Below are 21,226 nucleotides of genomic sequence, written 5' to 3'. Positions count from 1 at the left end.
TGTTACAATATCTTCAAGTAATTCATGATAACATTTTCGCTATAGCAACTGAAAATAAATCTTACACTTTTTTTATTGAAAATACAACCTCACTGTCTCAGCAAGTAAGATGGCATATGAGAAAGTAGATAAACTTTTAATAAAGATAAAGATAAACTAAAATTACACACTTTACTTCACCTTCGAGTTGTTCCAAATCTGTATACATTTCTCTGTTCTGATGAACACATGCTATGAATGCTTATAACCAGACAGATTTTGCCCCCAATTGACTCCCATAGTAGGAACAAATACAATGGTAGTCAAAAGTGCCCCAGAACTGTTTGCTGTCCTACATTCTTCAAAATGTCTTCTTTTGTGTTCAACAGAACAAAAAAAATGATAAAGTAATTTTTCCTACTATGGGAGTCAATATGGGGGGAGATCTGTTTGGTTATAAGCATTCTTCCAAATATCTTTCTCTGTGTTCATCAGAACAAAGTCATTTATACAGATTTGGAACAACTCGAAAGTGAGTAAATGATGACAGAATTTTCAATTTTGGGTGAAGTATCCCTTTAAGCAATTATCATTGTCCCGCTTTTTCAACAAAAGATTTTCGTACCTCAAACAAAGTATATTGGACTTAAAGGTCCAATGTGGACCTATTGACAGAAATGCAATATAAAATACATAACTATGTCTTCAGAGGTGTATATACAGGACCTATATACACCGCGGGTCCTCTTGCATAGAATTTCCCATGTTGTTCCTACAGTAGCCCTAAACAGACAAACTGCTTTACAGAGCGCGTTTCGTAAATACGTTATCTTCCTCAGCAAAAAAGCGTAAACGTGACGACATCTTAGTTCTGTGTCAGCCACCGTAGTGCTTCGAAAGGGAGGGGTGGAGTGAGCCATTGGTTGCAATTCTCAAACTCACCGCTAGATGTCGCTAGATTTCATACACTTAAAATGCCGAAGCCTCAGGCACTTACCTGACTTTGCGAATGAGTGACCTGTTAAGTAAAAGGCGGAGCGTGAAGCAGATGACACCCTGCAGGAACAAGGCGATGAACATCCAGCCAAGCACATCCATGCTGAAAGGGTTTTTGTAGGCGTCCACCCCGTAAGCATTCAAGATCTGAACCTGCATGTCAACCCGTGCCAGCTCCATCAGCCCGTTTCCAAAGCTAAACTGAGGGAAGACTAGAAACACGTTGCTCATGGTTCGGTACATATCCTGAACATTCTGTAATGTAAAAAAAACAGAAGTTTTTAAAAAACGTTACTCAGATCCTCTATCTAATACATGTGGCTGTTCATTCGAGTAGCTTAATAAATATGAAAAATCTCTAGACATTGGTATATTGCAAACCTGTTAACAACATGGCCACGTCATATTTTAACACAATTACGTTAAGACACAATGTAAACACTTTTGAGGCACTAACAGTGTTCAATGATAGAAATATTTCAGTGATAGAAAAAAGTGAAATCACTTCCCTGATATTTTATGGTTTTCCTTTATCATTAAATATTTTTATTTAGGGAGAACAGAGAAAAAAGTGTCCTCGGACCTGTTTGTTGGGGTTGAGTTGACTGAGGAAGTAGATAATGGAAGTGGAGATGATGGTGTTGACGCTGATGAACAGATTGATGCACACATAACCGATGAAGGCCATCTCTGTATCCTTGAATACAGCAGACAGAAGATACATCCAAGGGAAGGTAGCAAAGCTGAAAAAAAATCGATGTGGTAAGCTACAAGCTTCAAAAGCGAGTCTAAAGAGACCACGAAACAACAACACCACAACTTCCTCTTTGACTACAACACGCAGAGGGAGTCAAAGGAGACAAAAAATATATTCCACAGTTGAGCTAAGAGCCTGGAAGATAAATGAGTTCATCTATTTCCTCTTTGTGAAGCTTTGTCTCTACTCCAGCCCTGCAGAATAGATCTACTTCTTTATTCATTACTCTTGGTGATTGGGGTGAACGGGTCAAGGAATAGGATGTGTTTAAACCGAGGGGTAGAGTGCGTTTGCATGTCTTCGAGAGAGTGTGTGTTTGTCGGCCGGTCTGCGTCTATTGTTAGCGATGGAAAGTCTGCGGCGCTCCGAAGGATGCTAAACAAAAGCAATTAAGCGAGGGTGAGGAGAAAGCGAGCTGATCGCTGTGATGTGTGGTTATTTATGGGCCGAGAGCCGGCGAGCTCGCAGGCAGATGAACCCCGGGCGGAACCGCACTGCTGACTTCACGCTAAGAAGAATGGCCTCCCAAGAAGCCCCGGATCTCTGAAGCTTCAAGTCTGACTGCGACTGCGCTCCCTGCTCTCCACAATGCAATTAACTGGGTGACGGAGCGTGTGAAATCATTTCTTCAGAGCCCAGGCCTTGCAGGAAAGCTCAGAGCAGCTCTCCCTCTGTGGTGAAGAGGTTTTCGTTTACCTGAAACGCGGCAAATTAACAGTAGCGTTCTCTATAGCGGGACCGACTTCGCTGCTGAATAATGCATTGATAAAACCCTAGTGCCTTGAGGACCTGTCGCTATTGAGAGGTCCTAATGAGATGTCTGTCTACGGACAGGAAAACCTCTGGTGTAAAAGGAACTGTAATGTATGCTGACCCGAATAGCACCAGCAGAAGAGTGACTGCGGCTAGGTTCTGCCTGTCTGTGAAGGCCGAGAGCTGAAATGCCGCTACCGTAACCACAGAGAGGACCACGGGAACCATGTAAAGAGCCTGGAATTGAAGGAAAAAGCCTTGTTAATACAAAAACATAATATAATTGATATAAATAATAATGTATAGTTGTTATAATATGTACAGCCGCAGAAAACTATTAAGAGACCATTCCAAATTTTCATTTAATCAGCATTTCTAGATGTATTGTGGGCCATTCCTGTCCAGTGTCTGTTGAATTTCAACAACATCAAACCTCAGGAGTGACAAAGTCATCCAACAGCAATGTGAAAGACTGACAGCATGACAAGACACATGAAAACTGTGATAAAAAATCATGTATAAATATTACTGTTGTATTGCTGTCTTTGCAGCATTTGAGGTCTGAAAAAATACAGAGCATCTTTTCTGTTATTTTGACCTGCTTCTCGAATTTTCATTTTCTGTAAATAATGCAAACAGAAACAATTTTTGTATTTGAAATTTGGTAGAAATATTGTTAGTAGTCAGTGTTGGGTGTAACTAGTTACTAAGTAATTAGTTACTGTAATTTAATTACTTTCCCCTTGAAAAAGTTAAGTAAGGGTTTTTCTCTGTAATTTAATTACTGTTACTTCTGATGTAATTGAGCTAAATCCTGTGTAATATATTTAATAGTGGAAATGACATCAAATTATAAGTCTAATTTTAAAATGTATGCTTTAATATCTCCTTCTCACATTTGTATACTTTAGTCAGTTAATAAGAATAACTGATGTAGTTATTTATTTAAATGAACTAAATAAGCCGTTTCATGTCTATCCTTGATTCAGTTCTAATCAAGGTTGATATAGGATATAGAAAGTAATGGTAATAAGTAATTAAATACTTTGTGGAGAGAGTAATTTGTACAGTAATCTAATTACACTATTGAATATGTAATTAGTAACTAGTAATTAATTACTTTTTCAGAGTAACTTACCCAACACTGTTAGTAGTTCACAGAATGAAACAAAAATGATCATTTTCCCTAAACACATACAGTACCTATAAACAGTAAATTCAGAAAAACTGAAAAAGATTTTGAAATGGTCTCTTACTTTTTTTTCCCACAGCTGTATAATAAACAAACTTAGACACCCTGACATGAAAACATACAAGATACCTTGTTTTGGCTAATCTCTAAAACTTGAAGTGTAATATAAAGTATACTTAGTATACTATACAGCTCACGATTCTATACACAATATTGGGTTCACGACTACAATAGTATCACAACTGAGAAAAAAACAGGTAAAAAAATCTGAAATTCAAATGACAGAATTATTTTTAAAAATCACAATTTCACTATTTTTTGTTGTACTTGTTAAAGAAATGACACTATTTCAGGTTTAATCAGATCTTTATATGTAAATTAATGAAAATTTGAATAGGCGTGTCGCTGAAAAATATAACAATATTTTAACATAAAATAAAAAAGTGAACTAAGAAAGCTAAACCCTAAAAGAGGGTTCGTCTAAAAGCATTAAAATATTAAAACATATATGTTGCCAACCAATAGAATGAAAAACAGGTGTCACATTGTAAACAAATATATATCTTACATTTTTTTGTATCATGAAATACCATGCCACAATATATCTTTACACCCCAATCCAAAACAGTACTGTACATGTACTGTATATGTCCTTTATAAGTGACATTACGAATTGTTATAAGCATAGTGGGAAAAATACCTCTGTGATGACAGGTTAAGTAAGAGGCACTTTTATACTTTTTGGGTGAACTTGTTTTATAAGCATAAATCTATTGATGAATATATGAATGAATAATAAATTACCATATCATAAAAGTAGTTGATGATCCAGTAAAAATGCTCGCTGATGCCAGAGATCTGCTGAAGTCTCTTGGAACCGGTGTGATGTTCCTGAACCTCATAGATGACAAAGCTGGCGGTCATGATGGAGTAGCCGGTGATGACGCAGAGTGAGACCAGAATGCTGACCAGACTTCCCACCCTGCACAAAAACAATCATCAGGATTCAACTTTAACAAGCCTTAAAGCATTGTGAGCAAAAAAGCTTAAAGGGGTGGTGCAACGGTGTGTCATGCATTCTGACTTATTTACAATGGTAAACGTGCTGTCTTCTCATGCTTAACATGGTCGACTTGTCAAAAAACGAGTTGGGCGTATTACGTAGTATTTCTGTGCTCGATACACTCCCCCAGCGATCGTACAGGTTTGGGAAAGTTTTTTTCGAACATATAAAACTGTTTCGTAAAAAAATGTCTTAGTCCCTTATTGGACAATTCTCCTGGAAAAGCACGCGGCAGCAAGGAGAGCACGAGAAGGAGCATGCACAGACGTCACTTTCACTTGTGTGCAGGAGAGAGAGAGCATACGTCCGTGAAGTTCAGGTGTTTGTTTGTTCACTGCATTTGGGTGATGAATGTTATATAAACGGTGGATATAACGCTGGATTTGGAGATCATTTGAAACTGATACATGGAGCCGTCCCAGTGCTAAAAGATGCCGGACATGAACCGCATGTGGTGAGTGAAACTGATGTCTGTGTTTTGTTGGCAATGGGTGCGCACGTGCTTTAGTTCAGCCTACCCCTCCTCCCCCCCCCCACAGGTGCCGTATGCTTTCGGAAATAACCGTACAGCTGTATCTATCTTTTGTAAATGTGATCAAACTAAATTGTAAATGTGATCAAACTAAATACTCTTCGAAGATACGAAGTATGCAATACTACTCTATAGGTACTCAAGATTAATATGAGATTGGCAGAAACCACGTGTGTTAGGGCCGCTTTAAAACTTTGTGCCATGCCTACTGCATACTGTGCACTGAAGACATACTATATACTACAACAAAAAAGTAAGCGTAGTGCTAGTATGCTATTCTCACATGATCTTAACACTGTTCTTCAGTCAATACCAAACATATCAGCCCAGGACGCAAGGCACAGTAGGAAGAGAAAGATGAAAGTCAGGAGAATTTAGATCTCTCTATCTTTAAGAATCGTGTGAGGCAGAGTCAAAGATCTTCTCAGCAGGGCACATCATCTTCTGGTGGTCACCCGCTGAGCTTCAGCTTTAAACATTGCCTCTCCTCCAATCATTCAATATGTAAACCGCGCCGCTAATAGAACGGTAAAAATGAAGGACAAAAAGAACACTGATCTTGAAGAAAGACCCACACCAGAGACACTTCAGCCTAAGTGTGGAATCGAGAATCGCTCGCGTTTAGATAAGAAGAGCTTTGGCAAAGAGGACTGATTCTGCCTGAATAAATATCAATAAAATCAAGACATAAGAAAGTAACTTTAGCAAACTCTTGCACGCCTATTTCTATCTATAAAAAAGTGCGACAAAAGGTTCCTCACAGTGATGCCATATAAGGAAACAGTTACCAATCAGTTCTTGGTCACCATTGACTACCATAGTAGGAAAATTTGCTTTATACTGTACATTTATTTGTACTGTTGAACACAAAAGAAGATATTTTAAGGAATGTAGGAAAGCAAACAGTTCTGGGGCGCTTTCGACTAACATGGCCACCATTGACTACCATAGTTGGAAAAATGACAAAGAACTGTTTGGGTCTTTCTCTGTGTTCATCAGAACAAAGAAATGTGTTCAGATTTGGAACAACTCGAGGGTGAGTAAATGATGAGAGAATTTTTATTTTGGGGTAAACTGTCCCTTTAAGTGGATTAAAAATGGAAATTCTCTATATTTGAACTGGAAATCCGCCTCCCTTAAAATTCACTTCTTGGACACATTTCCATCCCTAAACAGACATTTCCAATATGGCTGCCGAGTACCCATACTATTCATATCATCTTTTTGGATTAGCCACCCAACTTCTATTCATCCTCATCTTGTCACCCCCTCTTTTACAACCGTTTTTTGGTGGTAATGTTGAATCAATCAACCTCTGAACCACCTTGAGAGTAAACACACATTATATTGGGTTAGTCATCAATAAGTCGAGCTGGGGAAAAAAATCAAAGAGGAGTAAATACAACAGTCAAATTACATTAGTTCAAGTGCTCCTCTGGAATGAAAATGTCAGAGCAGTGTTTGCATATCTTATCTAAAGCTCATCATTTGGCTGATTGCTTTCTTTTCTCCACCAGTGTGCCCATGATTTGGTACCGGCCCAACTAATATGCTCAGTCTGTATCTGGTCCCACAGAGTACTTCGTCAGCTCTGGCTGGCAGACACAAGGGCGTGTGTGAGCGTGTGTACTTACATGATATCTTCTCCTTGAACTTGGCCAGGATAGGGGTGGCTGGATACCGAGATAGCTGTATAAGGAAGACAGAAAAGGATTTGAGCACACTTCGGTGTATTCGCATGACCAATCAATCTTTTTTTATGAAACGTGAATCTCTTCCCGTGAAGCTCTGCTGAATTTATGTTCTGTTTTTCCAGGATTGAGCTACATGTGAATGACTGCGCCCTCCCTTTCCGTTATTGACTGCTGGGATTGTGTTAATCTTGCTTGGAGGCAGACAGTGAATCTCGGGAACTGGACTAGCCTGGCAGTGTTGAAATAAGACCGGGGCCTCGGTCCAGATCCATCGCTTCATTTCAGTTCTCAGAACCTCTAATTAGCATTCGGACCTCTGTGGTGAACGATGGAATAGAAACACTGCCCCCTATCTAAGGGCAGTGGTATTGCTATTTTTGTTGTACTTGTGTTTAGTCCACAATAGTTTCAGCAGGACTGCCCACAGATGCATATCGCACACAAAATTGGAAAGCACTCGTGCAAATCGCACAATTTACAGGAGGTCAGGTGCACTGTTTATTTGTATTACTTTACAAGGAAACAATATCATGTTTTAATGTGGGTTGAGTTCTTGAGAGGAAGAACGTATTATTGGATGTTTGCCAGGTTTATATAAGGCGAAAAGACAAGCATGCAGCGTTTCTTTACAGAGTGACAAGTACTTTTACATGCCTATAGACTGAACTCAATGTACTACACATGTGCATGACATCACTGTGTAAAATCCAAAAAACAAAAAATAGTTTTTTTTAAGCTGCACTTTGAAACCCGTTTCCAAAAACGCAGCTATTGCGTAAATGAAAAACCGTAAAGCAAACAAAGCTTTCCGTTTTAGTTGAAAACTGTGTTATGTATACGCCCCCTAACGGCAATACATGCTATTATTAGATCTATGCAATTTCACAGACTAAGAGGAAGCTCTTTCACAGGTCAGAGAGCTACAGGCGGTAAAAGAGAGAGACTTAACTGACCGTATTTTTGTCGTTTCTCAGGTGGCAGACTGGATCTGAGCAGATAGTTATTGAGGCTGTTGAGGTAAGCTGGCATGCTGTGGTGGCCTTCTGGGTTATACCAAACCTGTATTAACACAAACATCGATAAAACTCCCTGCAAGCCCCTTTTATTTCCATGTTGTCATTATGTCTGTATGTGTTTGCATAAACTGTGACGCTGGGAAAATGAGGCACATTGTCACAGGTGAAAATATAAAATCCCAAAACAAAATTACCTTAGAAAGAGTTCTGTTCTGTGGTACGTCTAACATGTCCATCTTGAGATCAATAGGGAGGGGCTTTCCAAATTCCCAGCCTCCGTATCTGAAACAAAACAATACATCTTGTGTTAGTGGGATCCAAAAATATAAGACCACAGTGAGAAATATGGAGATGTTTTTTTTTTATTTACAGAAAAATATTTAAGAAGTATTTTGATTGCAAATGTATCTACTATTTGTCATTTAATATTTTAAATGCATGAAAATTTGTAACTTTTAAACATGTATTATTTTTTTATTAAATTTACTTTTTACTAATGCCCGATATGTTTGAAGGCCGCTGTCTGCTGGTTCACCTGTAACACAAGTTGGGTCGATCTTGTTCTCTTTAGCACTTAAAAGTCCCCATTACCTTGATATTCTATACCACATCCTTATATTCACATTACCGCTCAATTTATGTAACAATAAACGTATAAGTGCTCTGGGACACTAAAGCATATTCTCCATGATATACTTTTAATTACCAGTTTTATGTCTTTGATGAATTCTCACCCAATTTCTTGCCTGAGCTGTGATGTCTTTTTCATTTTTTGCCAACGGCCCGAGGCAGGGCTCTGTATTTTATTTATTTTTTTTCCAAGACCAATGTATGAATAATAAATGCTAGCCTTACTATTTTAGGTGTAATAAAGTATTTCCACGCCACTGGCACACCCTGCGTGCTATTTGACCAGCATGGAAAATGTCAGCTGGTCGAAAATGCCACAGTAAAGACGGGATAAACTGAAGCGCTTCCTCTTTAATTATTAACCAGCCTACCAGCGCTTCATAAATTCCTTATTATTCCACCCGGCCAAGACTTGAACCCGTGACATATAAGAATTACCTTTTGAAATTCGATTAATGCCGTGATAACGTGTGCAATACAATTCACCTGTTTCTAATGAAGTCATTTGCAGTGGACAGCAGATAGTTCTCTATGTTGATGCCCGTCAGGTTGTAGACGATCTGGGATGATGGATTTCTTATGTGAGGAGGATCGTAACCTGAGGCAGGACATGACTGAAACGGAAAGAAAAGTGAGTGATGTAATGAACAGAAACTTTGCTACAACGATGAGCACAATACTAAATTTAACAATCGCTGCCTTTTGATTTAATTTACAGAATATTTTCGGAATTTTATTTCCGAACATTTTTATTGCCTGGTTGGTCAAACGATGTCTTAATTTCATTGGCTGAGTAAATGTTGCTATCACGGGCAAGTCTACAAAAAGATGTCTTTGCTTTGCATTATTAATCAGTGACAGAGTTTGCTTTGCTGCTTTCTTTAATTTCAATCTAAATTACAATTCCTGTTTACTACCTGAATTAAAATTCAGCTCAAATTCAGGAATCATCTGTTCTGAATGTATATAACATGCAAGTGTGCTTTTTGTTATGATGCTTGACCCACCTGCATTTGCTTGCTACACTTGCAGGTGGAAAACGTAGCCGAGTTGTTGCCTCTGGAGAGCCAAGTCTCTGCTCCTTTGTTATGCCTCTCCAAGCAAACCCTGCGGAAAAATTCATCTTCTTTTACAAGAAGAATACAATATTCTGCCTTGCTAACATGTGCATGCAGAGATACAGAGAGGCACTTTAGACAGGCGCTGTGATAATTGGGAAGTTATCAGTGAGAAGCTCTTGAGATGTGAGATGTACTGGGAAGGGGGTGGAGGATGCGTGCCAACCAGTATTCTCTCTGTTACCAAGCATAACCTGTTTTTAATGGGGCAGAACCCTCTGTGACATAAGCAGAAACGCCTACCAGACTCACTGTACTAACATTCCTAAAGCATTCATTTCTTTATTAGGCTATTCACAATATCTTGGTAATCTAGCTTCTATTGAACAAGTAAATACGTAAAAGCAGACTGCCAAAGTTATTGCATAGGAATGAAAAATCATGAAAATGAGAAAAAAGTGAGATATTTATGGAAGATGTTCTCAATTGCAAGTATTAAAGCATTCTAAAGTATTTAACCTTAAAACACCCCATTTCAATGGATTTTTATGAATAATTAGCTTCATAAAAGGTGAGTTTAGCTGAACGGTAATTTGCAACCAATTTAAAATGATTAATCCACCCATTATTATTATTTTCCAGTTGAGTTAACCTACGGAAAACTAAAATTCTGCTAACATTTTACAATAAGGTTGTATTTGTTAATGCAATAGCTAACATGCACTAACAATGAACAATACTTCTAAAGTATTTTTTCATCTTAGTTCATGGTTTCCCAAACTTTGGTTCGCAAATCCCTGGTGGTTCGTGAGGGAATTGCAGGGGGGCTGTGACATGGTATTTGTTTATGTTTATCAGTACCGGTTTATATACAAGTTGTTTCCATTACTTTGGAAAACAATAAATTGCAAAATAAATGTTACAGGTTTAACAATATCAATAGTTATGTAAATTACAACTGATAGAAACAATGTACTGTACATGTGCTATTAAATTATTGAAATATTTACTTAAAATCTCAGGGGGTACTTCAAGTAAATAATATTTTAGATGAACAGAGATGACACAAAGCGTGATATAGAACATTGATAGCTAACCGAAATTGGACGTTAGTGTAAAAAACACCTAGAAGGCAATAAGAGCCCGAGATATAATCATAGAGAATATCCCTGTGCCTGGACTCAGCTACAAGAAAGATGGTGACCAGAAGCTTAGAAACAGACCTGAGAAGATCAGAGAGGCCGAAATCATATCCGGCAAAAATGAAAGCCATTTGCAGTGGCCAGGTGAGCTGATGCTGTGATGTGTAATCACTTGTGGCTTACAGCAGCCTGTGGTCTGATTACTGATCTCACAGAGCCCGACTCGTCCGAGACATATAGATCATTACTTACGGGTTACTGGGGTCTTTCATGCAGAAGTGGTCAATGCCTGGATAGGACATCATGGTGTCTACAAGTCTGCTGCTGCTGGAATTCTGATTGCTGTGGAGAGAATGTACAATATAGATTGAATATTTACAATATATCTGATATTTCTTTTGTTGGTGATTATATACAATAGCTCCAGTTCTCAAATTTGATTGGCCGAATTATGTTTCAGGATATTTAATGATAAACGTATGTTTTGTTTTACATGTGGAAAAACAAAAAAAAATGTTTGTGAACAAGTTTGTCTAATTATTTTAAATTTGGTTGAAGTTTTAAAACTATTTTAAAGCCATTTCAGGGCAAATAAATGGTGCGGCCTCAAAAAGTAAATTAAATATGTATTAATGTTTTTGCGTCCTCCAACAATATATCAAACCAAATGGCAATTATTTGTCGAGAAAGCACAAGCACAATTTTCAAAAACTTTCACAGAACTTTCCTAGGTTTTAAATTATAAAAGTACATAAGAAAGCAGTTTCTGGCTGTTAAATGTAGAACGTGCCCATTGTGGCAAATGTGCTGAAAACTCTCTTGAACTCTCTTGAAGTTCACTCTTTGAACTTGAAGTAAACTGGCTTCGTATATCAGAAAAAAAGTTGGTTAAACGTAATTCAAAGAATTGTCATTTTGCTATTTAACCAGGGCTCGACATTAACGCTTGTCCGGGAAAAGTGAATGTTTTGTATGGGCAAGTGAAAGAGAATTTTAGTAACTTGAAAAAAAAACAGTGCGACATACAGTATATGTAGAATAATAAGAACATGTGCATTAGACAAGAGCTGCGTGTTTGTCGTGGTTGTGCTTGTTTGTGTGTGACAATAATCAATGGCGCACCGCACTGAGTCCACGCGGACGCTTAATCCTGTTATTTAAATGTCATCTGGCTGTTCTGGGTGTCTGAGTGAATTATGTGCACAGTTTAACATACAACACGAGTGATGGTCGAGTATTTATCTGTGCTGCACTGTATGAGGATATGAACACATGAACTTCATCTCCAGAGTTGTTCTGAGAGTTTATTTTACGAGCGTTTTACTGTTTGAGTGAAGCTATCCGCAAACAAGCGTCTTCCCAAAGACCCGTCAAAATAAAAGTCCCGTTAAATTGAGACAAAAAATACTGTAGTGTACTATAGTATTCGCTATTGAAAATTGAAGTGCCCTTGTAGTAAATTGATAAACACTGTATAGGCCTACTATAGTAAAGTTCAAAAACAATATACTAAGAATTTTACTGCAGTTTACTATGGTAAATACTATAGTATACTACAGTAATTTATGTGGACAAATATAGCACTATTGTATAGTAAAAAAGGAAAAACACAGAACTTAGAAATATTAAAACAAATTTAGGTAATCTAAAAATGATATGGCCCTAATTTTTCCATCTGTTTGTAACATTAATGTCTTTTGTCAGTTATCTGCCTATTCATGTTGAACTACATTTGTACATTTCTGCCTGTGCTACCAAACTTTAAACCTCTCTAGCACCAGTGCTATGTGCAAAAAAGTTAACTTACAGCCTTAACACTAATAATAATTACTGCTTGCCTTTGTTTTATAGCAGTCACGGAGAGTAGGCCTATAACCAAATTCAGGCAAAACTTGACCAATCTAAATCCGAAACAATTATATTGATTATATTATATTATATTATAATTCAAATGAAATATCATTTTTTATCTTTTTAAATGTACTTGTCCGAAGGACAACCACATGACAATGCTTAATGTCAAGCCCTGGTTTAATGCAATAAACTTCACACATTTTAAGTGTGACTTAAGCATTCAAAGGGACCAGATACTGTTTGGGGCCACTGTATATTTTCTTCTTCCATCTATAGGCTGAAATTTTTATTTTATTTTATGAATTTATTTTTTGACTGCATCACCCAGCCTTACCAAAACAACCAACTTCTTAAAAACGGTTTATTAAAGGAACAGTTCACCTACAAATAAACATGTTGCCATCATTTACTCACCCCAGTTTCAAATCTGTATAAATTTCTTTGTTCTGTTGAACACAAATGAAGATATTTTGAAGAATGTAGGAAAGCAAACAGTTCTGTGGCACTTTTGACTACTATTGTAATTTTTCCTACTATGGTAGTCAATGGTGGCCAAGAACTGTTTGGTTACAAGGATTCTTCCAAATATCTTTCGCTGTGTTCATCATAACAAAGAAATGTATACAGAATTGGAACAACTTGAGGGTGAGAAAATGATGACAGGATTTCTATTCTTGGATGTACTGTCCCTTTAAGCTCGTGACTTTCCAAAACAAGTAAATTGCCTGTAGTTTAGCAATAGCAAAATTTCATGAATTCAAACCTGAAGAAAGCATATTGTTCATCAACGTGGTAGAGAGCAGGCGTCAGCTCCATTTTCGGAAAGTGCTGGAGATCACTCTTGATAGAGCCTAGACCCATGGCGGCGATGACAAAGAGCACAGGCAGCACCACCTGTGAGATCAGACCCTTCCAATCCCTCTTGGAGTGATGCACACGTTTCAGCAGCATGGCCATCACACGCTGTGCGGTCAGGGCCAACCCACTCGCGCTCGAGCTGCCGTTGAGGCCTATTAGAGGGGACAAGAAAGCGTGCTATGTGAGATCCAGGCAATCACTGAAACTGTCTCATTCCAGCAAAATTGTGAAAATGAGCTTTTAAAGTTCAAAGCTTTGAGATGGGTAATTGAGAAAGTACAGGCCGTGAAACTAATATTCTGCAGAAAGGAAGGGATCATTTTAAAAGGCCACTTACTGGCTTTCTCTCCGAGATACATGCTGTTGATGTCGTCCGGAATACTGTCTCTCGAAGCAAATAAGTCATTCACCAGCACAGACTCTGACACAGAAGGGAGGCTGTTTACTTCAGGCTCCATATCGTCTCGAGTCAACTGCAGGAACACCTGTGAAAAAGAAAATGTCAATGGAATGTTTTGGGGTATAAACTACATTAAATTTGTTTTTTCTATAAACGATATGTACGATTTTTAACAATAACAAACCACTAAAAGATAATAGATTTAAACGTGTTTATCAGCAGAACTGGTTCGCTGGCATGACAACAAAAAATATAACCTGCTATTCCCATTAAGAATCGCAAATGATTTAACAAAGTGGCATCCATATGTTCCAAGCAATGCATTTGTATATGCATATTGTGAAATAAAACTGGAATGTTTTTTCAAACATTTTTGCTTTAAAGGGATAGTTCAAACAAATGTCTGACATGATTTACTCACCCTCTTGTCATTTCAAACCTGTATGACTATCTTCTTTCCGCAGAACACAAAAGAAGATATTTTGAAAAATTTGTTAACTGGACCCCATTCACTTGCATTGGTTTTGTGTCCATACAGTAGAAGTGAATGGGGTCCAGTGCTGTTCGGTTACCAACTTTCTTCAAAATATCTTCTTTTGTGTTCTGCGGAAGAAAGAAAGTCATAAAGGTTTAAAATGACAAGAGAGTGAGAAAATGATGACAGAGTTTTCATTTTTGGGTTAACTATCACTTTATATCGAATTGCTTTAAATTGCAATTCATCTTGGAGCTGGTTGGAACAAGGCCTTTTTTAAATCCCTATGGAGAAAATAACTGAAAAAATCTTCAGGATCCAATGTTACTGAAAAAGTGGGCGGTCGGTGTTGTGCCCTGTTGTTGATTTCTTCATCTGATGATTACCTCTTCGAGGGTGGTGTCTGAAATGCCATAGCAGCCGAGCTGAAGACTGTCCAGGTTTTGATCCAGACTGTTGAGTAGTGATTGGTACGCGACTGCGTTCTGGGGGCTGTACGGCGGGAGAGAGTACACCACTTCACCGACGTCTCCCTCTTTCGGCCGAGCGTCAGGCAGGTGGGACTGAATGAATTGTTTTAGTTCCTCGCTGTTAAACTTTTCCTTTGAATCAGGACACTGAACCTACAGTAAACCAAAAGCACAACGATAATTGTTTACATTTATTCATTTGGCAGACACGATTATGCAAAGCGATTAACAAGAAATGCCTTTCAATCAGCACAGTTCCCTGTTCCACCTGACAAATATGAGTTGAAAAAATGATTTTATGACCAGGTCAAAACAGAGAACATGAGGTCTACCTTCTTCGTAAGGATGAGGTTGTAACCTTTAGCCAGCTTGTCTTTCAGGTAAAATGGAGAACCGCAGCATTTCAGGCCTCCGCGCTCCAGGAAGGCGATGCGATCGCTGAGAACCTCGGCCTCATCCAGGTGATGGGTGGAAAGAATGATGGTGCGTTCTGGGCAGTAAAACAAAACGAGAACACAGGCACGTCAAATCAAAGATCTACTGATAAAGACAGACTCTGAACAAAGAGGCGATGTTCAAAGATAACATCAGAGACACGACCCGCTCTTGCGGTTTTAAATCCTCGCTCGAGATAAATTCGCTAACTGTCTCACAGGAAGATAATTAAACATCAGAGGCGAGAACACTGGGAACATGACAGATAACAATCAGTCGGTACTACATCTGCGGTGGGATTTTTCCCCGTCTGGATTTGACGCGCGCACCTTGAGAAAATCCATTCAAGTCTAATTAAATTCTAAACCAAGTGTCAGATACCCGATAAGAACAAACAAAGTCTTTTGGGTGTGTGAGGGGGGTTACAGGTACGAGCGGGAAAGTTATAATCTCAAAGAAAAGGAGGGCAGTTTCACCTTGCTTGTGCTGAAGGACGATGTCCCAGATGCTGCGTCGAGAGCAGGGATCCACCCCGGTGGTCGGTTCATCCAGCACCACCAGCCGAGAGCCTCCTATGAAGGCGATGGAGATGGATAGCTTCCTCTTCATACCGCCTGACAGGGTGCCGACGCGTTTATGCCGGTGGGCGTACATGCCTGTTTCCTTTAGAATCCTTCCATAGAAAAAACAGACCTCATTACTCGTTTGACATTTGGCTGATGCTTTATCTCTGGTGATGTAAAGTTAAATACCCATAAATGCCCGAGAGCACAATGGTGATTGTCCATTGCGGGGGTTACCTGCGCACTTGTTCGTTCACTTCCTGCATGTTCCACTGGGGGGCTTTGATCTGAGCGTATAACAGTAGGTGTTCCTTGGTGGTGAGGTGATCGAAAAGGACGTCATACTGCATGCACACGCCCATCTCCTTCCGCACATCCTCCATATAAGTCTGCATGTCCATTCCATAGACCTCAATGGTGCCAGAGGTGGGTGCAAACAAGCCGGTCAAAAGTGACCTGAAATATAGTAGTGTATATGCTACAGTATAGTGTTTTACGATATAGTATAGTGTAATGTAATGTAATGTAGTGCAGTAAAGTATGACAGCCTAGTATAGTACTGTACTGTATAGTATAGCATAGCATAACGTTATAAAGCATATTGTAGTGTAGTGTAAGTGTAGTAGTCAAAACACTGCATTTTACTATAGTAAATCAATGCAATAGGATGTTAAAGGACTATGTGCTCTTACATAGTGGTGGTTTTCCCAGCACCATTGTGACCCAGCAGAGAGGTGACATGTCCCTCGTAGAAAGAAAGATTCAGGTTGTCTACCGCATGCCGGTGGCCGTAGGTCTTTGTCAGGCTGTGGAGCGAGACTCCCACAGGCAACCGTGAGACATCTTCTTCCCCATTAGCCAAGAAAGTATTTGTACCTAACAAGAAAGAAAATGAGAACATGTTAAAATATGGTAACACGTGGAGTGATACCGCAAGTATAAAGTGTAAAATGTAAATGTAAAATATGACAATTAGAAATGAAACCAAAGGGCTACAATTTACACTACACTTACTGAGGTTAAATGAGCAGTGCATTCAGGGCCAAATCAGTCTAGATTTTTGTCACACGTACCTTTGCTTTTATCACGGTTGTTGTGTTCCTGCATCATGTTGGTGAAGAGAAGCCCTCTGCCAATCTTCTTTGGTGATCTGATACAGCAGCTGAACATATCCGCCCAGAAGGACCGTGTAAAAGGGAAGTACCAGGGAACACTGATGCCATACTTGCCTAAATGAGAGAATGGGATTGAAATATACCTCACTGTCCTCAAAATAACAAAAACAACCCAGTTATGTTTAGTATGGTTAGAACCCAGAGGGTAACAACTTGTACTTTACTCTATGCATAGTATGTGATGGATCTCATTTTGTCTTTTATCTTCTTTTATCTTTTGTGCTCTGCACTAGTGCTTTTGTCCCCCGTAATCATTAAAATACAGAACGCTGCATTAAAACTGTAATATCTGCAACTCCTTTTGTAATGATCTTTTTTATATTAACCATTAAAGTCAACCAGGGAACACGCATACCTGGGAAGACCATGCGGATGTAAATACCGATGATGAAATACAACCCTGAATCGATGAGGAGCAGCCAGCAGAGCCAACCGAAGGATGTCGTGTCACCGGCCAGAGGAGAAACATACATGTTGTTCCACTGGATGCCTGATGTGCAGGTACAAAATACATTCAGTTAATGCATTTTTCCCACACAAACACAAACTACAGGCAGTTTATATTCTGAAGTCAACCCACCTTCTTCCTGTTTCTCATAGCGTGTGATATACTGACTGCCGTAGCTGAAGCATGTCGGAGAAAAGAGACCCTGTGGACCAAAAACAAAGTCAGAAGGATTCATATTAGCACATTCAAAGCTGGGATATCAAAGCTAAACCCTTTGAGCTAATACGGTTAATACTGTTCTTGGACAACATAGTAAAGTAAGTATGTTCTATAGCACACTGACTGAATACAATACAGACCAGCGCGCTCTTCACAGAGAACGAGAGGTTGTCCTCCAGGTGAATCAGCACGATGAAGGGGAAAAAGCAGATGATATAGATGAGGCTGCCGCTCAGCCCGGCGATGTTAGTCTTGTCAAAGAAGGAGCTGACCAGGAAGCTGATGGCGAGGATGCTGAGGCCGTAGTCACACAGGTAGAGGAAGATCACGAAGCCGTCGCTGTAAGGGAGGATGCCGCCCGCTTTCAAAATGATGGTGAGGATGATGGTGGTGACCACAATGAACCCGGCGCTCTCAATGAACCAGGCAAAGAAGTGGCTGATGGGATTGACGCCCATCATTTTCATGTACTGTGAGATAAAAACAGTTGAAATACAATAAACCTACTGCTGGACAGTGTTTTCTCAGTGTACATTCTTATTAGTGCTCATTCTCGGGGTTAGTGGTTCGGTTAGATCAAATGTAAGGTTGGATCTTCTTACCTAGTGTTCAAAACACACTAGCGATGCGCTAGCTATCAAACCCTGCAAACCAAATAAAATAGGTCTGGTTTCGTACCTCATGGAGTCGCAGCTCCCTCTCGTGGACTAGCTTTTTCACAAAGTTGGCAATAAACAGAACCCAAGAAATCATGAGCGCCATCGGGAAGGCAAAAGCAATGCTGTTGAGATACCTGGAAGGTGGAAAGGTTTTGACGTTAACTGTTGGAGGGCACATACTGTGTGTTGTCTGATAAGCAAATTTTATTTTTAAGTCAAGAAGTTAAAAGGTTTTAAGGAAAGTTCTACTACAATCAATGTTAGCAATGGGTATTAAATAGAAAGCAGCCTAAACTATATGAAAGTTATTTTTAGGAATCTTAAAGGGACAGTTCACCCCCCAAAAATGTTTTGTCATCATTTACTCACCCTAAAGTTGTTCCAAATCTTTATTTTAATTACTTTGTTTCGATGAACACAGAGAAAGATATTTGGAGGAATGCTTGTTACCAAACAGTTCTTGGCCACCTCATAGTAGGAAGAATTACAATGGTAGTCAAAAGTGTCCCAGAACTGTTTGCTTTCCTACATTCTTTAAGAAATCTTCAGAACAACAGAACAAAGAAATTTATAAAGCAACTTAGACTTTAACTGGACTTTTGTTCCGTCTATGTGAAGTTTGTGAGAGTTTATGCTTGCAAGACACTTACTCGTCCTTGTAGTAACAGGGATACGGGAAGGCTTGGATCTGGACGGCGGGCCCATCCATGGCTTTACCCGTCTGCATTTCAATGATGGCTCTCTCAATGCTCTCCTGCAGGTACACAAAGCCTCGACTGTACCGCAGAGTGTCAATGGCCGAGATGAAGGCATCCTTGACCCAGAAGGGATTCCGGGCACGGTCCGTCCGCATGGAGTTCTCGATGTTCATGCGGATGGTGTAGTCGATTTCATGGGGCAGGCTGGAGTTTGACTTCTCCTTGGGAAGTTTGAAGATGACGCCTGTGAAGATGCAGAACTCGTGTGTTTAAAAGAAACTTCAGCATGCCTCCGGTCTGGAAGCTGCCTCTCTGTTGTCATGGTAACCCTTGAGACATGCTGCTCCTCGATAAAACGCTAATCTATATCTCGAGGGGATTGAATCGAATGTATTGAATTACAGGCTTTGCAGCCCGATGGCTCTTCGGTGTGTGTGGTGTCTTCAGCTGAGACTATCACCAAACGCATGAGAGGAGTAGTGAGGAGAAGAGGGATCTTGTGATGAGTGTGTGTGTGTGTGTGTGTGTGCGCGTGCGTGCGTGCGTGCGTGCGTGCGTGCGTGCGTGCGTGCGTGCGTGCGTGCGTGCGTGCGTGTGTACTCACTGGCGTAGAGCTCTCGGTTCTGAGCCAGCTTCTCAGCACGGGTGTTAAGCTCATCAGAAGAATTGAAGCCTCTGTATCGGTCGAAGTTCACACAGGAGGAGAGGTTCATCATCAGGTTGGAGAGGGTGGTGATCTGATCCATGATGAACTTGTTTTGCGCTAACAGATCTGTCATGTTAGCTGTAAAATAAAACAGAAAGAGAAAAATGTATTGGACCACTATAGATTGTGTTTTGCATCTTTAGGACAATATGCTCTCGACCGCATAAGAGCAATGCTTCTCTGAGTGTTGCTATGAGGGTGTGTGGTGAATTGGAGTTCTTTTAGGCTGTGATCACTTGTAAGTGTTCAAAATCTAAAGCCCTATTCAGTTGGGACTACTTTTTCTTGAGCAAGTAGAGCAAAACTTTTTGTTTCGCTGACTGCTGCACTTTCATTATCAACTTTTTTATGCCAACTTTCTGGGTGTAATAACAGCTGGTGGTTCAAGTATTGCCAACATAAAGAAAATTAAAAGAATAGGTCACCCAAAAATGAAATTCTTTCATAATTTACCCATCCTCATGCCATTCCAGCTGTATGTGACTTAACTTTCTACGTCGGTAACTTCAAATGTTATTGGTTTAGTTAAAGGTCCAGTATATGAAATTTAGCAACATATAGCGGTGAGGTCTCAAATTGCAACCAACGGCTCAATCCTGCCCTCCCTTTCAAAGCACAGGACAAAGATGTCATCGTGTTTTCGCTTCTTTGCCGAAGGAGATAACGTATTTACGGAACGCGCTCTGTAGAGCAGTTTCCGTTTAAGGTTACTGTAGATACAACATGAGCAATTTCATGTAAGGGGACCCGCGGTGTATATAAATATAAACTGCTCATTCTGAGATAATAAAAACATAACGCTTCATTATGTAATGTCTTTATAAAGACATAGTTATGTTAACGCCTTGGACTGACCGCAGTCTGGTATGATCTTTAATTTAAAGGGGTCATATGGCACGAATACGTGTTTTTCTGTGCATTTGGTGTGTTATAATTTGCCCATGCATGTATTAGACAAATTAAGAAAAATTAAAGTGTCGGAACAAAAGATTAATTCTATCTAAAAGCGAATGCTCACCCTGACCTGCCTGAAACGCCTCGTGTAACCACACCCCCACAAGATTTAAGCACTCACATATTCCTTAAAAACAGTCTGATGCATGCCGTATGCACGTCAAACTTACAGAACTGGCTGAGCGTTGCACTCATCTGTGTGACATCAATACCAGTCTGAGTCTGAATGAAGTTTTGGACGAAGGGATTGCGCAGAGAGTTCTGTGAAGAGCAGTATGATGAAGACAGCAGTTAGACTTTGCTTTGTGTAACAAGTTTAATTGATTTACTCTTAAATGTCCAAGTATACCTGAAGAATCGGCAATGTTTTAGCCAGAACATTAGCGGACTGCATGACATAAGACGATGACTTTAACCACTCTGCAGAATACAGCTTCAGATCACCAAACTGATTCAGTGTGGAATTTGACTACAAGATAACAAAAGGAGAACAAGAGGAG

At 39.5% G+C, this 21,226-nt stretch overlaps 1 protein-coding gene across 3 annotated transcripts in view; it reads right to left on the bottom strand.

Annotated features, from left to right (window-relative positions):
• The window catches only part of abca12 (ATP-binding cassette, sub-family A (ABC1), member 12), a 66,688-nt gene that overhangs the window by 6,154 nt on the left and 39,308 nt on the right, over positions 1–21,226 (bottom strand). For all 3 annotated transcript variants that reach the window (XM_057335931.1, XM_057335930.1, XM_057335933.1), the window contains 26 exons: positions 21,076–21,195; positions 20,897–20,987; positions 19,671–19,850; positions 19,019–19,310; positions 18,388–18,502; positions 17,850–18,179; positions 17,623–17,692; positions 17,398–17,532; positions 16,941–17,096; positions 16,560–16,743; positions 16,105–16,323; positions 15,781–15,977; positions 15,202–15,359; positions 14,786–15,022; positions 13,862–14,009; positions 13,430–13,676; positions 11,065–11,154; positions 9,620–9,719; positions 9,099–9,226; positions 8,177–8,264; positions 7,920–8,025; positions 6,907–6,961; positions 4,482–4,659; positions 2,607–2,722; positions 1,559–1,718; positions 977–1,230 (listed from right to left, as the gene is read on the bottom strand). In XM_057335931.1, coding sequence (XP_057191914.1) covers positions 977–1,230; positions 1,559–1,718; positions 2,607–2,722; positions 4,482–4,659; positions 6,907–6,961; positions 7,920–8,025; positions 8,177–8,264; positions 9,099–9,226; positions 9,620–9,719; positions 11,065–11,154; positions 13,430–13,676; positions 13,862–14,009; positions 14,786–15,022; positions 15,202–15,359; positions 15,781–15,977; positions 16,105–16,323; positions 16,560–16,743; positions 16,941–17,096; positions 17,398–17,532; positions 17,623–17,692; positions 17,850–18,179; positions 18,388–18,502; positions 19,019–19,310; positions 19,671–19,850; positions 20,897–20,987; positions 21,076–21,195 — 4,154 coding nt within the window. The remainder of the gene's footprint in view (positions 1–976; positions 1,231–1,558; positions 1,719–2,606; positions 2,723–4,481; positions 4,660–6,906; positions 6,962–7,919; positions 8,026–8,176; positions 8,265–9,098; positions 9,227–9,619; positions 9,720–11,064; positions 11,155–13,429; positions 13,677–13,861; positions 14,010–14,785; positions 15,023–15,201; positions 15,360–15,780; positions 15,978–16,104; positions 16,324–16,559; positions 16,744–16,940; positions 17,097–17,397; positions 17,533–17,622; positions 17,693–17,849; positions 18,180–18,387; positions 18,503–19,018; positions 19,311–19,670; positions 19,851–20,896; positions 20,988–21,075; positions 21,196–21,226) is intronic.

This window comes from Triplophysa rosa, linkage group LG6 (genome assembly GCF_024868665.1).
Source record: "Triplophysa rosa linkage group LG6, Trosa_1v2, whole genome shotgun sequence".
Classification (NCBI taxonomy): Eukaryota; Metazoa; Chordata; class Actinopteri; order Cypriniformes; family Nemacheilidae; genus Triplophysa; species Triplophysa rosa.
The sequence above is the reverse complement of the archived record's forward strand: the minus strand, read 5'-3'. Positions and strand labels throughout refer to the sequence as shown.